The sequence below is a fragment of the Peromyscus leucopus genome, chromosome 7 (assembly GCF_004664715.2).
Source record: "Peromyscus leucopus breed LL Stock chromosome 7, UCI_PerLeu_2.1, whole genome shotgun sequence".
NCBI lineage: Eukaryota > Metazoa > Chordata > Mammalia > Rodentia > Cricetidae > Peromyscus > Peromyscus leucopus.
In genome coordinates, this window is record NC_051069.1 from 48,446,052 (window position 1) to 48,463,394 (window position 17,343).

The 17,343-nt window shown below is 44.5% G+C and overlaps 1 protein-coding gene across 1 annotated transcript in view; it reads right to left on the reverse strand.

Annotated features, from left to right (window-relative positions):
* The window catches only part of Bmper (BMP binding endothelial regulator), a 252,291-nt gene that overhangs the window by 206,743 nt on the left and 28,205 nt on the right, over positions 1–17,343 (reverse strand). The window contains exon 3 of the mRNA XM_028872563.2: positions 13,082–13,181. Within this exon, the coding sequence (XP_028728396.1) occupies positions 13,082–13,181 (100 nt within the window). The remainder of the gene's footprint in view (positions 1–13,081; positions 13,182–17,343) is intronic.

Sequence of the window (17,343 nt, forward strand, 5' to 3'; positions counted from 1 at the left end):
CTTGAACCACCACACAACTGGAAGCGTAATGAGCCGACTGTGGCGTAAATAACCTCCCAGTAAGTGAAGACGACAGTCAAGTTCACGCGCATGCCAATGCTCACCTTCATTATCCTGTCAGTCGTGCTGTACGTCAGCCTCTCCCGAGGAGAGGTCTCCAGCACAAAGGCACAGCAGCTGACATGGGCTTCTGCCCCAGATGGTAACCGAGAACACAGGACTATGAAAAATTAAATGTGTCAGCTTCTAAAGAGACTGAAAGAGCATACTCTCTCATTGGAACTCAGAAAACAAAAACAAAAATGCTTGCCATTGCAATCTGACGCTTCTATTTAAGCTTCCATAATGTAGATAGCTGCTCCTGTTTCTCCATAGTGAGTTACATGTCACATACACACATTTTCAATGTCCCAGTTGCCAAACTTAGGCAGAAAAAAATTTAAAAACCTACAAAAGAGGTTATAGGGATTTCTGTATCTTTTCCTGTGCTTTCTGAATATGCACCCTAACTTTCCACCCAAAATACCACACTGAATTCTGTCCAGAATGTCATTCACCATGCAAAATGCCATTCAAAGCCTCAGAGGATGCCAGGCAGTGGTGGTGCACGCCTTTAATCCCAAGCACTCGGAAGGCAGAGGCAGGTGGATCTCTGTGAGTTGAGGCCACCCTGGTCTACAGAGCTAGTTCCAGGACAGCCAGGACTACACAGAGAAACCCTGTCTCCGGGATGGGAGGGAGCACAATCTTCAGAGGAAATGATGGTTTGATTTCAAGGCTCTTCGGTAGGATAAGCATCCCCACGATAAAGATGGAGACTGGAGGGGAACACCATCTCATCATCTCAGTCAAAACCGAGCGAGCACTTTACTCTTCTGAGTTTGTACGTCGCTAGCCTTGCAGAACTGATTTTTTTATTAATTAATTTTTTTCATATAACTTATATTCCAACCACAGTTTCCCCTCCCTCCTCTCCTCGCACTCCTGCCTCCCACCTCCCCTTTGCCACCCCATCCACTGCTCCTTCACAGAATTGTTTTAAAGATACTTATGAGAACTTCAAGCCTAATGGCAAATGCATATTATATATGACACTTTGAAGAGAACGCAGATAATCATACTGAATCATAGTATGGAGAAAATATAAAGTTATAATCCTAGAATAGTTTCTAGGAACCTTTCCCATAAATAGAAGAATATACTTAAAGTCATATTTACATTATCATTAAGTAGATTAGTATGAAATCCAGCATATACACTATCATAAAAATACACCTAGGTTGTGTGAAATTCAATAAAGACACCTTAAAGATTTAATGACATGGAATTGGATGACTCTGTTTAATCATCTTTCATTCTGAGTTGTCCATTCTTACTCTCTATCATTTTAACTCAGCTTTTTGGTGGATCAAGTAATATACTACCACGAGGTGTTAGATCAGGTAATACACTATCGTGAGGTGTTAGATCAGGTAATACACTACCATGAGGTGTTAGATCAGGTAATACACTACCGTGAGGTGTTAGATCAGGTAATACACTACCACGAGGTGTTAGATCAGGTAATACACTATCGTGAGGTGGTGGATCAGGTAATACACTACTGTGAGGTGTTAGATCAGTTAATACACTACCATGAGGTGGTGTTATAAAACATACACTGAGCTGGAAAACCTGCAGTCTATTCCTTTTTCACTGTCTCTCTGTTAGTTCCTTTTCCTACATTTAGTCACTTGAATACCACTGTGTAGCAGACGCACTGGGCAGAGCTGACGGAACCAGGAGGAGTGGGAGGAGGAGGGGTTCCTGCCAGTTTGGTGAGAGCTCCAGAAAATAAAAATGTCACAGTGATAAAGGAGAGATACTCCGCTCTACACCATGTAGCTATGGATGCCAGGAAACATTGCCTGGAGGGAGAGCTGCAGAAAACCCTCAAACTAGTCAGGTGATGCATGTGGAAAGTATGCTAAGGAAAGTGAACACCGTGTGCAAAATTTCATGGTGCGAATTAAGCACAGAACAGAGAGGGAAAACTAATGAACATCTATCAGGACAAAAACAGAACTAAAGAAGGATTGAGGCGTGAGCAGGACCAGACCAAACCAGCCTTGTGGTCAGGCTGAGCAGTGGGGAGGAAGAAGGGAGCAAGAATAAGCATTTTCTAGGACAGAATCTGCAGTGATCTGTGGATTTGCTTCTTGCTCTACACACCATTCAGCCTAGGTCCCTCTACATGCTCGGATCCAGGAGCTGCTCTGGGTGTGGCTGGCAGGATGCTAAAATGGGCATCAAGATTTCTGTTCCTGGACACACACACATCCACCATGTGAAACCTCTTCTTTGAATGTGGGCATACATTGGAATATGGGGGATATCACCCTAGTCATTAAGATATGTTACCAGACAGGAGGCAGAGAAGGGGAGGGAGATTACACAGCTATAATTAAGTTCCCTGATCACATTAGTTTTCGTGTGTGTGTGTGTGTGTGTGTGTGTGTGTGTGTGTGTGTGTGTGTGCCACACTGGCACTGAGGACTGGATCCAGGACTTCGTGCATACTAGGCAAGCAACCTACCACTGATGTGTATTTACTTTTTCCTTTGAGACAAGGTCTCATTAAGTGCTCCAGACTCACTTTAAACCTACCATATCACTGAGGTAGGCTTTGAACTTTCTATCCTCCTGTCTCCACCTCCAAGTGCCTGCAACTTCAGGCCTGTGCCACCAGCTCTGACTTCCTAATCAGTTTTTACTTAATGCACTTGACATTACCTTGAGTAACCTAACGTAATAGGCAGTCCCTGTCAGTGAGCCCGCAAACCACCAAGGCCTCCTACTGCTAGAACTGAAGAAGGAAATCATTCCACAACAGCAAATGAATTTTGCTGACAACCACATGAGCAGAGAAGAGGACTCTGAGCCTCAGACAGGACCCCCAGCCCTTGCTGACACCTAGGCCACAGCATCTCCAGGCCCAGCGACACATGCCTAGAATGTTAACCATGCAGCAATGAGAAGATAAAGGAGTGTATAGTTTTAGGACACTAAGGTTTCCCATCACCAGTTGTGCATCAATAGAACAATTAATGCTTTGCCGGGCTGGCTATGGCTAGAGAAGACATCTATGCTCTGATAAGATGCCCACTCCTTCTTAATAAGGAGATCAGAGCCATTGTCCTCTGTTTCCCTGATGAAGGATGTCCTAGGCTTGTTCTGTGTTCGAAAGGTGAAAACTGACGCACCTGAAGTCATACAAGCTTTAGAAATCAAATCTCCTAACTTAAAGGCAACCACAACTCTAGGCAACCTACTCTTCCAAATCCTCCAAAAGCTAGGAAACGAAGCCCCTGAGCAAATGGATTGAGACAATTTAACAGGGAAAACTGATCTGTCTTGAGTTCCTTCACCACTCAACAAAAGCAGATTTCCATAAATTTCAATTTTAATGTTAACAAGGCCCTTTAAACAAATAAGGTCATTTTTAATTAAATACCAAAATATTCTGGTTTATATTCTAGGTAAATAATCTATGCATTGCAACATTTAATACATCTTTTTTCAGTTAGGGAGAAACAAGAGAGAAAGAAACCCTCGAGGTTTTTGTTTTGTTTGTGTTTGGTTTTTCATTTTGTGTGTGTGTTGTTTTGTTCTTGTCTTTAAAAATACACAGCAAAGCCTACTCACATTTCTGAAGCTGCATAGATCAAGTGTAAGTTCTCCTCATGGATTAAAATATATATGGATGACCAAGAGGCAAACCACAAGTTTTCTTCAGCTCCAAATCATAGTGACAATAATAGCATTGAAAGGTGAGTAGCTCAGCAGTGGGGAGATGGTGCAGTGTTCCAAGATGTTTCAAGTGACAGGTAGAATATAAACTCTAAATAGCCGGAAGTGAAGCTAGTGAATTCCTATGGCTAGACACGAGAGAGAGAGAGAGAGAGAGAGAGAGAGAGAGAGAGAGAGAGAGAGAGAGAGAGAGAGAGAGAGAGAGAGGCTAGCTGCCGAGTATTTGGTAACAGAGATCATCTCCAAGAAAAGATACAGGATGGTGGGGTCAAGCGTAGCAGCGAAACTTGCTTTATTGTATACAAGTTCATAAATTTTTAATTGTATGAAGGCATTTCTAGTAAAAATATTTGAGCTGGGCTGCTGAGGATGTCTTTCTGTATGCTGTGAATGTGTGTTGCTCTGATTTGGCTGATAAATACAACTCTGATTGGCCAGTAGCCAAGCAGGAAGTATAGTATAGGCAGGATAAGCAGAGAGAATTCTGGGAACAGGAAGGCTGAGTCAGGAGACTCCAGCCAGACACAGAGGAAGCAAGTGTGAAGGCAGAACTGAGAAAAGGTACCAAGCCAAGTGGCTAAACGTAAATAAGAATTATGGGTTAATTTAAGTATAAGAGCTAGTCAATCGTTAGCCTGAGCTAATGGCTGAGCAGTTTTAATTAATATAAGCTTCTGAGTGATTATTTTATAAGCACCTGTGGGGTCTGTGGGGCTAGGCAGGACCAGAGAAAACTTCAGCTACACTGGGCCTGTTAGTGTATGTCTATAGTTTCCAAGAGAAGTAGATCTGTCTGAATCTGTGAGCTCAAGACCTGCTTGAGGAACATAGCAAGATACCACAGTGGGCAGGGGGAGGGGGAAGAGGGGTAACAACTATGAAAGCAGACACACTCATACAAAACTCATCTAAACTGTTTCCCTGGAACATCGCTATAATAATAAAGTTATGGCCACCTCTTTTTTTTTTATTGTTAAGAGTTGCCAAAACAGTTAATAACAGGAATCCACTGAAGCCACAAGTTGTCTCCAGTCACCTGCACAAAGCTGCTCTGGCCACAGACTTCTTTTGAAACTGTTGGTCCACCTTGGCCATAAAAGGCCATGAAAGGAGAAGCCATGAGCAAGGCAAGGGCTGACAACCCTCCACGACTCTTACCTTGCAAGAAATGAGACTCCAAGATGGAAGGGCACAACACTTGGCACCTGAGTCCCCTTGTTGAGATAAGTAACTGTCAGGTCCCCACCCACTCATTCAGAAGTCCTAACCTGCCCCTCATGCCCAGTAGCACTGCAGCATCTACAAAAACCCTAGATTGAGGCTGGTCCTCTTTTCCAAGATCCTTTCTCAAGTCCATTCGCAACACAGTCTGAATAATTGGGAGACAGACCCTTGACTCAAGAGTAAGCCCTTCCTTTGGGGATGCAAAACCTTAGGCAAGCATTGTCTAGGTGGAGGACACACAATAACTACCTGGCAAATTGGTCAGGTCAAGGTGGAAGGAAAACAGAGGGAGGTGAAGGAGTGCTTCAAGGTGACAGCCAACACATGGCCGTGATTGCCAAGAGACTGGGCTAGAAAGAAACAACCGTATGCATAACCTGAACTCTTTGAGCAGCAGGCAATAGTCAACAGTGTTCCAAGTATTGTTACTATTCATGGCCTTCTTTGACTCTTATGTATCAGACCCTAGTGGTGGCTGGCTGTGAGGTGCACCACTCTATTTCATCCCATCTGTCTTAGTTAGGGTTACATATGATGAAGCACCATGACCAAAAGCAAGTTGGGAAGGAGAGGATATATTGGGTTTACACTTTTGCATTGTAGTTCATCATCAAAGGTGATCAGGACAGGAACTCCAACAAGTAAGGAACCTCGAGGCAGGAGCTGATGCAGAGGTCATGGAGGGGTGCTGCTTACTGGCTTGCCCATCATGGCTCGCTCAATCTGCTTTCTTATAGAATTCAGGACCATCAGGCCAGGATGGCACCACCCAGGCTGGACCCTTCCCCATCAATCACCAATTAAGAAAATGCCCTACAGGCTTGCCCCCAGCCCTGTTCTCAATTGAGGTTCCCTCCTCCCCAATAACTTTAGTCTGTGTCAACATAAAACTATCCAGTATACCTTCCTTTTCCTTTTATGAGACATCATAAGATATGTTTCAATCAAATACGAAAGTTAAAAAATGGAACCATGGCCTGAAACCCACAAAAAAAAGAAAGAAGGAAGGAAAGAAGGAGAGAAAGAAAGAAAGAAAGAAAGAAAGAAAGAAAGAAAGAAAGAAAGAAAGAAAGAAAGAAAGAAAGACAGACAATGCACAGAGGAATCGGAGGCCAGCCAGACTGTAGGAAATAAACACTGCCTAACAAATCATATACTGTTTTTTTCTACCTTTCATCAAAGCATTGTGGACAATTAATATTTCATGTGTTCTATGAAGAAAGAGGTTGGAATTTGACCTGTAAAGTTTAAAACACACCTTCTTCATTTATGATTCACTAACATATATCCAGATAACAGATACATTATTGTTCATGAAGGAACCAAAATTAAAGGGTGATTTCAGTCCAAGTAAATATGGAAAAGCTGCCAACCCCATCTGCCTGACTCCCAGTGATCTCATCTGTTTTCATCAAACAATATTAGGCTTTCTCAAATTAAGTTAATCTTTTGCCTAGTTATTAGGCTATTTGGATAATAAGAATAAAAACCATCCTAAGAGTATGCTAAAATACTTGCTTGAGAAGAATTAGTAATAATTTATTTATTTTTGCTTTAGGAAATATTCTGGGTTTATAAAAGTTAAGAACAATTGGTTAACAGCACCATCACCCATAACTACCTGGCAAGAGGCTCAGTAAACACTGCTGAATTAATGAATAAATGGGAGATCCGATTGTTCTGATCAGAGTAAGTAGGACTGTGAGTGCATGAAGCACAAATGCACACTGGCAAAATCTTTCTGAGGACACTTTTGGAAGAATGAATGGTCACATGTCTGCCCTCCAGCAGATCTACTCATCCACTTCCACCCACGTATTTGAATGTTTCATCCCCAGTTGGTAGAACTGTTAGAGAACGATTAGGAGGTGTGGCCAGTCACAGAAATAACAGCATGGAGGATGCCCCCTCTTTCCTTCCACAGACTGTATTCTAATTTCAGCTAATTCTAGAACTGCACTTATGTATTGACGAAACCAGCATATCACCAACTCTCTTGCCTCATCACTTAAAGACAAACGACTTATAAATTCTGAAAGGAAGGCCTGGCCTTTTCCCAAGCCGTTTAGTGCTGTCCACTGTAGTAGAACCTAAACATACCCCTTCAGGCCTGGATCCCTAGGTCACTGTCCCCAAAGAGTTATACCACATCACATAACAGGCCTCCCAGGTTAACTCCTCGGCTGCTTGGCAAAAGCTAAAAATCTAAACATTTGTCAGAAGATAGATGTCAAATGAGTTCTTGTACATCAATTGCACAGAATCCATACCGCGACTGAAAAAGCATGAACTGGTCTGGGAAATTCCTAACTCACCATATTATTGAGGTTTTGAATGCAAACTGCAATGGCATATGTACTCCTTCATACCACTTCTGTATAAGGAAAGTACGCATGCAGAATTACATCATAAAAACCTGCAAACGTTCTGGGATGGTCCTAAGAAATTGGGAACAGTTGTTTCTGAGCTGGGTGGGATCCAATCAGAAACACTTGCTTTTTCTTTCCTGTTTAACTGCTTAGTGTGTTAATGTACTAACGTACCAGTTATCTAGCTAAAGTTAAAAATGCAATACAACTATGCTAAGGAAGTGAGTGAAGACAGCCAGAAAAGAAAATTAAAAGACAAAATGTCCCCAGAAACAACGGAAGGTGGCTAGTCAATTTGGGGATCCAAGTCCCCCCACGTCCACTTATTCACACAATTGAGTAACTGAGAAAGACCTTTGACATGCATTCACCAGCATGCCAACATCTGAGTTAGATTTTCTTGGTCATTATGGGCTGTTTGGCTTTGGTTCTTATGTCATCATTCTAGAAGTTTCAGAGTAGAAAGGGAGCAAAGGTTCAGAGAAAAAGCACGCCCTCCCAGCTACACAGCACACGTGTCCCACACCAGAAGTGGCTGACTGGGACAGATGTTCACACTTGGCTCTGAAAGGTGAGGCTTTCACTTCCTCTGCAGAAGGTGTCTTTCTATTCCTTTCCTTCTTCTGACACCAGGGGTTGTCCAGCCTCAGCCTGCATGGGGTGGGGGTGGAGTCTCAGTGGAGCCTAGGCCCACAGTTAGAGCTACGGCGTCTATGGGCTAGTAGGCTGGGACACTTAGCTCTGTCCCATCTCTGCCATGTACTAGTTCTGGGATGCTAAACACATCAAGAAAACCCTCAGTGTCACTGTTCTCTCATGACACAAAATGCGGCTCTGACATTGCAGAGTAAGAGGTCAGCTCCTGGCTGCAAGTAAGTGCTCCTGCCTAGTTCATGCTTTCCGCTTTGATAGAGAGGATAGTCTTTGTAACTCGTCACCACTAGGTAAGGCCCCAGAATCTGCATTCTAACCACTTTTTCCCTGATCCATTGGCTCTTGAGGAGTGCTCATTTTGCTTCAGGGTCACTCAAAGCCACCAGGCAGCTTTTATGGCTGTTTCATCCAGTTAGCAACACCAGGTTTCAGCTTCCTCTATGTTGTGTTAATGGTTGAGAGGTTTCGCCCACGATGGTTGAGGGTCAAGTCCTCTAGGAAGCCTGAGATTCACAGCCTGCACCCATTCCTCAGGTATACATCTCCGTGAAAGGCCTAAGCACACTGGGAGGAAGCAGCAGGCAGCGCCTCAGAATGAAGGGCCTTCAAAGCACAGCACAGTTATTACATCATTCCGTCACCACCAGTGCGCTAGCTCACATGAAAAGTGCAATGTCTCATTCTCTAATGAGAAAACTCATTGCATTTTGCATAGCTCATGTATCATATACAGTATCTGCATTTTTGTGTGTTTCATAATATGTATTATGTACAGTGTTCCCCGTCAGATTAAACGTTTTGACTCTGGTACCATTGTGTCTACACGTCACTTGATTCTAAACGAAAGCATGAGCACAAAGTTCTAATTCATCGTCTCACTCTGTCATCCCAACTGAGTAGAAAAAGGCAGGGACCTCAGTGTTAGCTTGGGGACGGCCGCTGGCGGACTTAGCAGGAACACAGCTGCCACAGCTGGCTTAGACTACATGCTAATGACCCATTATTGCTTTCCCTGGAGTTAACACATGGTACCAGAAGGTTGCTGGAGTTCCCCGGGTTCCTCGGGAGGCCAACACCTGATGCCTCAAGGTTAATGCCGAGCTGTGTGCTGTGCTCAGAGCTCCTCTTACACTGTCTTTGGAACCATCGTTTCTCCACTGTGCAGTGTTCTTTGCTTCAGCTCCTTGTCTCTCTCCTTTCCCAAGGCTAATACCTGGTATATGACCACAATGTCCAAAAAGACCCAAAAAATGTTCGCAATTTTTCACTAAAGAATTTTATGTATCTACTAAGGGTAATATAGTTGAATAAATAGAGGTATTATATCTTAATATCAAGCTGAAAAAAGTAAAAATAGTGCAATACAAGTGCTAAGATGGAGACAAAAAAAGAGGCAGAGGAAGGGGCAGTAACCAAACCAAATATGTATGAAAATATAAGTGAACTTGCTACTTTGCATGCTTAAAAAATACCTGTGTCAGTCATGTAAACACTTGGACAGAGAGAAGTGAGCCAAATAGTAACAGATTTCATAAACCACAGTACAACTGTTCACTTCTGCAAAGGGAAATGATGAGTAAGTTCTTTCTTTTCAGTTTAAAGTTTCTCCTGTAAGCCTAAGTTATGATTCTAACCAGAAAAACACAGATGAGGCAAACCACTTGCAGTCTCTAGTACCTGGGAACAGAGATAACTATGTTCCTTAAAGTCCATAGCACCTTATTATAGCAAAGAGAAACTATTAAGCATGTTTCTTTCTTCTTTCATGTCTATCTCATAGAACTCCGGAAAAGGAAGATCATGCAAAGTCACTCAGGAAGGTCCTCAGCAGGACCTGTGGAAATCCTGACTTTTCCCAAAATGCTCAGAGGGCACTATCAGAACTCAAGACACTGAACTCTCTGGTCTGTTCTTGAGTCTACTGTACTCCATTTATTCCAATAGAATGTTCTGGAATTGTGGTACCTTAAGTTTCCCCTTCCCTTGGAAGATGAGGATAATGGGAAGACAGCATGAAGACAGATGAGGTAGATGGATGAGGAGGGAAGGCTACATACTTCAGTCATTACAAGGAATTCCCTTGTGTACACAGGGTACTGTGTGTCTAAACAGCACCACTCTCTTGCCTACCATGAACATCCCTGCAAACATGAGAGCTAAGACAATGGAAACAGAGGTAAAAGTATTCTGCACCCTCCTACAGAGATTAGAGAGATGGGTAGAGAGATAGAGTAGATAGATAGATAGATAGATAGATAGATAGATAGATAGATAGGAATATAATATATAATATAATAGATATCATGTAATAATATAGATAGATAGATAGATAGATAGATAGATAGATAGATAGATGGATAGATAGATAGATAGATAGGAATATAATATAATAGATATCATATAATAATATAGGTAGATAGATAGATAGATAGATAGATAGGGATGGATGGATAGATAGATAGATAGATAGATAGATAGATAGATAGATAGATAGATAGAGTTTAAATGGAGCTACCCAATATGGGGATATAATGCCTCTCCAAGAAACAATAGACTATCAAACAAAAAGCCCATCATTTGTTATGGGATACTTCCCTTGAAATTGATGGCCAGAGACCCCCAAACCAATACAGTCTATTAACATTGCTCTTGGTTATTCTCCACAACTTGATACTAAGACATTATTGCTGAAGACACCACATACATGAGTCATGGTACATGGAAGAATTGCGCTGGCCCTGATCTGGAAACATCATCCCCACTGGCTAGCCTTCATAGTGTTAGAAGGCACCGTGCACACTGCTGAGGAAAAGAAGGAAAGTAATCAGTGGTCTTACTCAATTACAAACCCCAAAAGCTCTAATGATGATCAAACTGTCAAGATCTGCCCTTTGGTGCAGTAGTGGTACAAATATTAGGGGAGTAACCGACCACTTTCTGATCAGATTTACAATCTGCTCCACAAGATTGAACTCATGAATGGTATCATTAACTGAGCCAAGAACCCAAATCTAAATTACAGGCCCTGGGGCAGGAACTACTACTATTATTCTTCAAAGTGACCATGTCATCAGTCCGTAAATACTTATCTTTATACCCAAACTTTAGTATCGCTCTCTACTCTCATCATGATTAATAGAGATTCACAACTGATCAAACTGTGGAGAATAAGAGACTATGGAGTGTTCAGCCCTAAATGATGGGACATCTGTATCGTACCACATCCTGCCAAGGCTCCAGGATCATCTGGGGTAGAGGGAACAGGAAGATTTTAAGAGCCAAAGGCTGTGGAGAAAGGCTGCAAATGTGTTTTTCTGGACATGATAGGGGCTGTGGCACATGAGAATTCCCAGTGACTGAGACTACACAAACAAGACCTGCCCAAGATCAAGCCAGTCAAAATGCCATCGTGGATAGGGGAGAGACCCACAACGTTCCACTGCTAGCTAGGGGTCTATTGGCAATGGACGGATCCTGCGGAGGAGAGCGCCACAGCCCCTGATAACTTGTCCATTACCCAGTGCCTGGCCTTGCACATCCTAGCAGCAGGAGGTGAACTCTGAGAGATTAAAAAAAAAAAAAAAAAGAGTACATGAGGTTGGAAGGGAAAATTCGTGGTGTGGGAGATATGGGAGAAGGAAAGAACGGAAGGAACTTGGGGCCAGATTTGATCAAAGCACACTATGTGTATGAAATTCTCAAAAAATACAGTTTTTAAAAGGAAAAAATAGATATTAATGTTTGAGGTGTCAGCCATGCTAACTGCCCTAATCTGCTCATCACACATCCCATACACTTCACACTGTATCTTACACTATACAAAGATATTATTTATCAATTAAAATTAATAGTTTAAAAACAGTAACAGAAATTTGGTCTCTCACAGTGAAGGGCCAGGAGTCAAAAATGAAGGTGCTGGTCCGAAGCTCCACATCTGAAGCTCCCTCTGAGAAGAGCCCCTTGTGTCTCTCAGCTCCAGCTGCTCCAGGTGTTTTGCCCCTGCTTCTTTGGGCCATAACCCTGTTTTCTGTGTCTATCTATTCTTCTTCACATAAAGATACTTACTGGTCACCTTAGATTTGGGGCCATCCTAATGGCCCAATATGACCTCTTTTGGATTGAATAATATCTGCAAAGACGATTTCTAATTAAGACAATACTTTCTGAGGCTCTGAGTATATCCGAACTTTTGGGGGACCTCCACCCCCACGTGTCCTGCTGTGTTCTGACCTAAAAGAATATTTCTGGAGCACATATCCCAAACCCTGGCCTGAGTTTCAAGTGTCCTCCACACGATGCCACCCTACATATTCCCTCATGCCCGCCTTCTAGGGGCAGGTTCCTTCACTAAAATGAAATAACAAAAATAGGACACGCAACACTGAATGATTTGTGGGAACTACACACCACAGAAAGTTCCTGGGGCAAGTGTCAAGTGAGAGCCAGGGGCCTTGGCTACTGCAGCCCCTGGCCAGGGTGGGAGGAAGGACCTGGGCTAGAGCCAACAGCAGGCGCCACCAGACGGCATTCCAGACAAGCGTGAGGGCACCAGGGCTGGGGGCAGGAAGGAGACTTCGGGGCTGCTTCAAAGACGAGTGGGGAGAGCAGAGATTTAATTTGGGAAGAAAAAAAAATTTAATAGGAACCAAAATGATAAAATTTGGGTTTAAAGACTCCTCTGGCAGAGGAGGGCTAGACGAGTGTGGAGCCTGGAAAAACCAAGTGTTGAGACGCCTTGACAAAATACGCCCATGTGCATGTGTGCAGATCACATAGGCGTCGTGTTTGCATCTTCTCTGCCACAGCGTCTTAACAACTTGCCCCCGAGAATGTACCAAATGTGCAGAGCTGCTGGCAGCCTCAGCCCCTCCCACCTGGCTTCCTGGCGGCTCCCGTGCCAGTCCTGTGCACACGTGCTTCAGTTCCCCTCCTGCCGCCCACCTGTGTTCCAGCCAAGAGCCAGATGGAAAGAGGGGTGAGAGAGAGAGAGAAATAAAGATGCCTGCAGCAGCAGCCATCAGAGAAAGTGGCCCGAGGTAACTCACCTTTGCACCGCTCACAGCAGGCCCCCCTCTGCTTGATGGCCAGCGCACAGTCCCGTGACAGCACAGGGCACTTCTCTCTCTTGCAAGTCACCTCTTTGTTCTAGACAAAAAGAGACAAGGGACATGGGGATCAACTCCACTCGGAATCCAAACCCACAGCTGCAGCTGCCTCTCCCTACCCTGCCTTCAGTTTGGCAAGAAAGCTCCGAGATAGCTGATGGAATGTTTCTTTCCCTGGAACAGAACTGTCCCCCAGGAGTACCGGACTTGAAGAAAAGTTGCGTGCCTTCAGAGATGAGGGAAGTTGAAAGGTTCCAACTTTCAATGCCAGCCTCGCCCAGATAACCCCATGCTGAGGAAGAAGCTTTCCCCAGCTCCACCCTAAGGTTTCTTTTTAGTATACACTCCAGAAATGATAATATTTGTGTAAATCATATTTTGCCCATTGGCTACCTGGGCCAAGATTGCATCGTGAGAACAAAAATATTTTCTCACGGCTGTCCAACAAGCCTTCATAGTAGAGTGCATTAAAATGCACCAATCCAAAGTTCCAACTCAAATAACGACAAAGTTGAGCTTTGAATCGGTTCAGTAAGAGAAAAAATAATATTCCACATGCCAAGCAGAGACACAGTCCTCAGTGTTTTATAGCTGTGGGACAGCTGTATTACATTAGCACTTATGCTAATGAAAGTGTGGTAAGCATTTGCATCTTTGGTTTTATCCCGAAAGGTTAGCTGTTAAAATGTCTTAGAGGAGATCTGAACAGGACTGCGTGCTTTGACTCCACAGAAAGCAGAGAAGTGCTCTTCTGATCGCAAAACCTGACCAACCAAATGAGATTTGGGCTGTAACAAAGGCGTATGATAGGCTATGTACTGTGGTTCTCATTCTGATTTAAATCCTATGTGAGACATTTTACAGATAAGAAAACCAAAGCTCAACTCACTGAGGGTAGCTGGCCTTCCAGTCCGGAAGCAGCTTCAGTGGCCCCAGGGAGAATCACCCTGAAGTCACAAACATGCACCGCCCATGCCCTAGCCTGACTTCAGGCTGTGGCTACTTAGAACCTTCCTTTCCCGATGTGTGACAAGTTGGGGAACCACAATCCTGGCTCTGCTCGGCTTGGAACATGCCTACAGCTCTCTTCAGAAGAGGCCAGGAAAATGTACTCTGGCAACCTTAGGAAGAGGCACGTGTTCTCGGTGGACTTCAAGGGTGTAGTCCAGGAGTGGAAGGGAGGTCTCCCCAGCTCTGGTCTAGGGCCCTGGAGAAGTGGGCCTGTGAGTATGTGAGGGACAAACTGAGGGTGTGAAGTGTGCACACGGGTGCACATTAGAATCTGAGAGCCCAAGCCAAGCTCATCTCCCAACTGGGGACCCCGGGCAGTTGAAGAGAAAATGCACCCTCTTTGTGTTGCTCCCCAAATTCGTTTATGCTCTAGAGTTCACAAGACACTCCCAGTGTCTCACTGAAAACTGCCTAGATTGTCATCCTTCCTCAGTGATTGGATCCAAGGAGTCACCGAATCCTGTGCCCTCAAATCTCCACCACAATCCTCCTAGAGCAGGTGGGAGGGAGCAGGCAGGACTGGACCCGCCTCCCAGTGGTTTCACTTCCATGTCAGTCTTGCCATTGCCCCACTCTGTTGCTTTGCTAGGCCACCTGAGGCCTACCATGGCCAGTGTTGATATTCCCAAGGTTGTCCCCAGTCTGGGGGACATACCCAAGAGCACACACCTTGGCCCTGTCCTGCAAGGGCTGTTAATGCTGGGTTTGTTTTGGTTGGGGTTTGTTTGGTTTTCTTTTCTCTCTCTCTCTCTCTCTCTCTCTCTCTCTCTCTCTCTCTCTCTCTCTCTCTCTCTTTTCTGATTAAAGGATGGGGGTGTGGTTATCATGCATTGCAGTGTCTATTCTCTCCCTCCCTCCTTGTTGCCTTCTCTTTCCCTTGTTCCTTCCCTCCCCCCACTCCTTTCTCTTCTTTTCCTTGATTTTTCCCACTGTCTGCTCTTTGGTAATTGCACCCACAGAGCTGACTGCATTCATTCCCTCCCTCGTTCAGATCCTGTGATACAGCAGTCTCCTCTCTTCACTGTTGTACATCAGAGCTTGCCCATCACTGCCTGCCGAGGAGTTCCTAACAAAAGATGGGTCTGCCTCCCACCTACTGCAGCCCGGATCTGGACAGCATAAGAAGGCCCGGTGATGAAGCACAGCTGTACGAGTGTCCTTGTCCCCTGTGAAGATGAGGCAGATGAAGGAGCTGTCTAGGGCTGCAGAGACAAGGGACCAGGTGCTCTGGCTTCAAGCCCTCCGACTCTTTCTTTTCTTCCCAATGATGATGGTTTCCAAAGTAACCATATCACAGCTCACACTATTGCTTCTTAAATTCCAAACATAGCATAGTTAGAATCACAATGCAAAATAAAGAGGTGTGTTTTTAAATTTTTAATTAAATCCCACTGAGGGCAACAAGAGTAGCCATCAGACAGGTATGTATGTGTGCACTGTTGGACACACTGGCTGTGAGTTCACTTGCAGAGCATGGACCCTATTTTAACCGTGACTCCCTCATCCCAGGACGACTATGACTGTCACAAGCAGAGTTTCAGTCTCATGCATATGTAACAGTGCAGCAAACCTGGCCATAGCCTCGAGAAGGGTCCCCAAGAGCATGTCTGCTCAGTAAGGAGGAGTCCTCAGGAGAAGGGTCCCCAAGAGCATGTCCTCTCTAAAAGAAGGAGTCCTCAGAAGAAGGGTCCCCAAGAGCATGTCTGCTCTATAGGGAGGAGTCTCAGGAGAAGGGTCCCTAAGAGCATGTCCTCTCTAAAAGAAGGAGTCCTCAGGAGAAGGGTCCCCAAGAGCATGTCTGTTCTGTAAGGAGGAGTCTCAGGGGAATGGTCCCTAAGAGCATGTCTGCTCTATAAGGAGGAGTCCTCAGGAGCAGGGTCCCTAAGAGCATGTCCTCTCTGTAAGGAGGAGTCATCAGGAGAAGGGTCCCCAAGAGCATGTCTGTTCTGTAAGGAGGAGTCTCAGGGGAAGGGTCCCTAAGAGCATGTCTGCTCTATAAGGAGGAGTCCTCAGGAGCAGGGTCCCTAAGAGCATGTCCTCTCTGTAAGGAGTCTCAGGCAGAGCTCAAACTTGCAGGACAGTCAGAGAGATGGGAAGGAGCAATCTGAGACCTGGTAAGAAGGCGTACACTCTTAAGAACTTCTAGCAAGCGGGACAGTGGTGGCGCACCCCTTTAGTCCCAGCACTGGGGAGGCAGAGGCAGGCGGATCGTTGTGAGTTCGAGGCCAACCTGGTCTACAGAGAGAGATCCAGGAAAGGCACAAAGCTACACAGGGAAACCCTGTCTCGAAAAACCAAAAAAGGACTTCTAGCAAAATTAGAAAGCTTGGGAGACAGTTAAAACCCATAACAGGATCCCAAGATTCATAATAAACAGCTTGTAATTGTAAGCCACCATGCACGATATTCCAGGCAAATGATTTGTACAGTCACATCTGGATTTTTTAAACTACATACACAGACAGACACACACACCTAAACTCTAGGTATATAGTGAGGGAGATAAAATTTCCTTTCTGTTTACTCTTAGAATTTTCTATATCCTCTCGGGGGGTCACATTGGAGCTGCCAGATCAGATCACCTCTCTGGAGTCTGATGGGAGCCTGGTTGGTGTGGATGTGAAGATGTACATAGAATTCCAGACCCTCAAGGAAAAAATAATACTAAAGCTCTGAGAACACTATTGAGAAGCGGCTTCCTCATCCCCTTAATTGACTCTAACAGCTACATGGGAAATTCAGACACAGGTAATTAACACTGTTTGCCTGGCTTCCTGGACTTAGACAAGACACAAAAGCCTGTATCCTGGAGCCAGTGGCTCTGGTGAAAAGTGGCATACACAAGGCCCCATTTAAAGACGCTCTCAGCCCCACAGCACTACAAATCATAGCTGCGGCCAGAGGTTGCAACTTGTTCCATTCAAGTTTCAATTCAGCAAACACTTTGTGCTGTCGATTCACACACCCCGGGCACTTTCTATAATAGATTTAGACTCTGAGCTATGTAAGAATCGTAAGTTCAGTCTTCTACACAAAACTTCACATCAGCCTGATTTCACAGATAGAGAAATCAGGGTGGAACACACTCCCAGGGTCAACAAAGGCAAATGAGAAGTCTAGGCACTAAGAGAGCTCTGTCATGTAAATAGCTTGGAAGCATAGCCCATTGTGTAATCGCAGACACTTTGGTA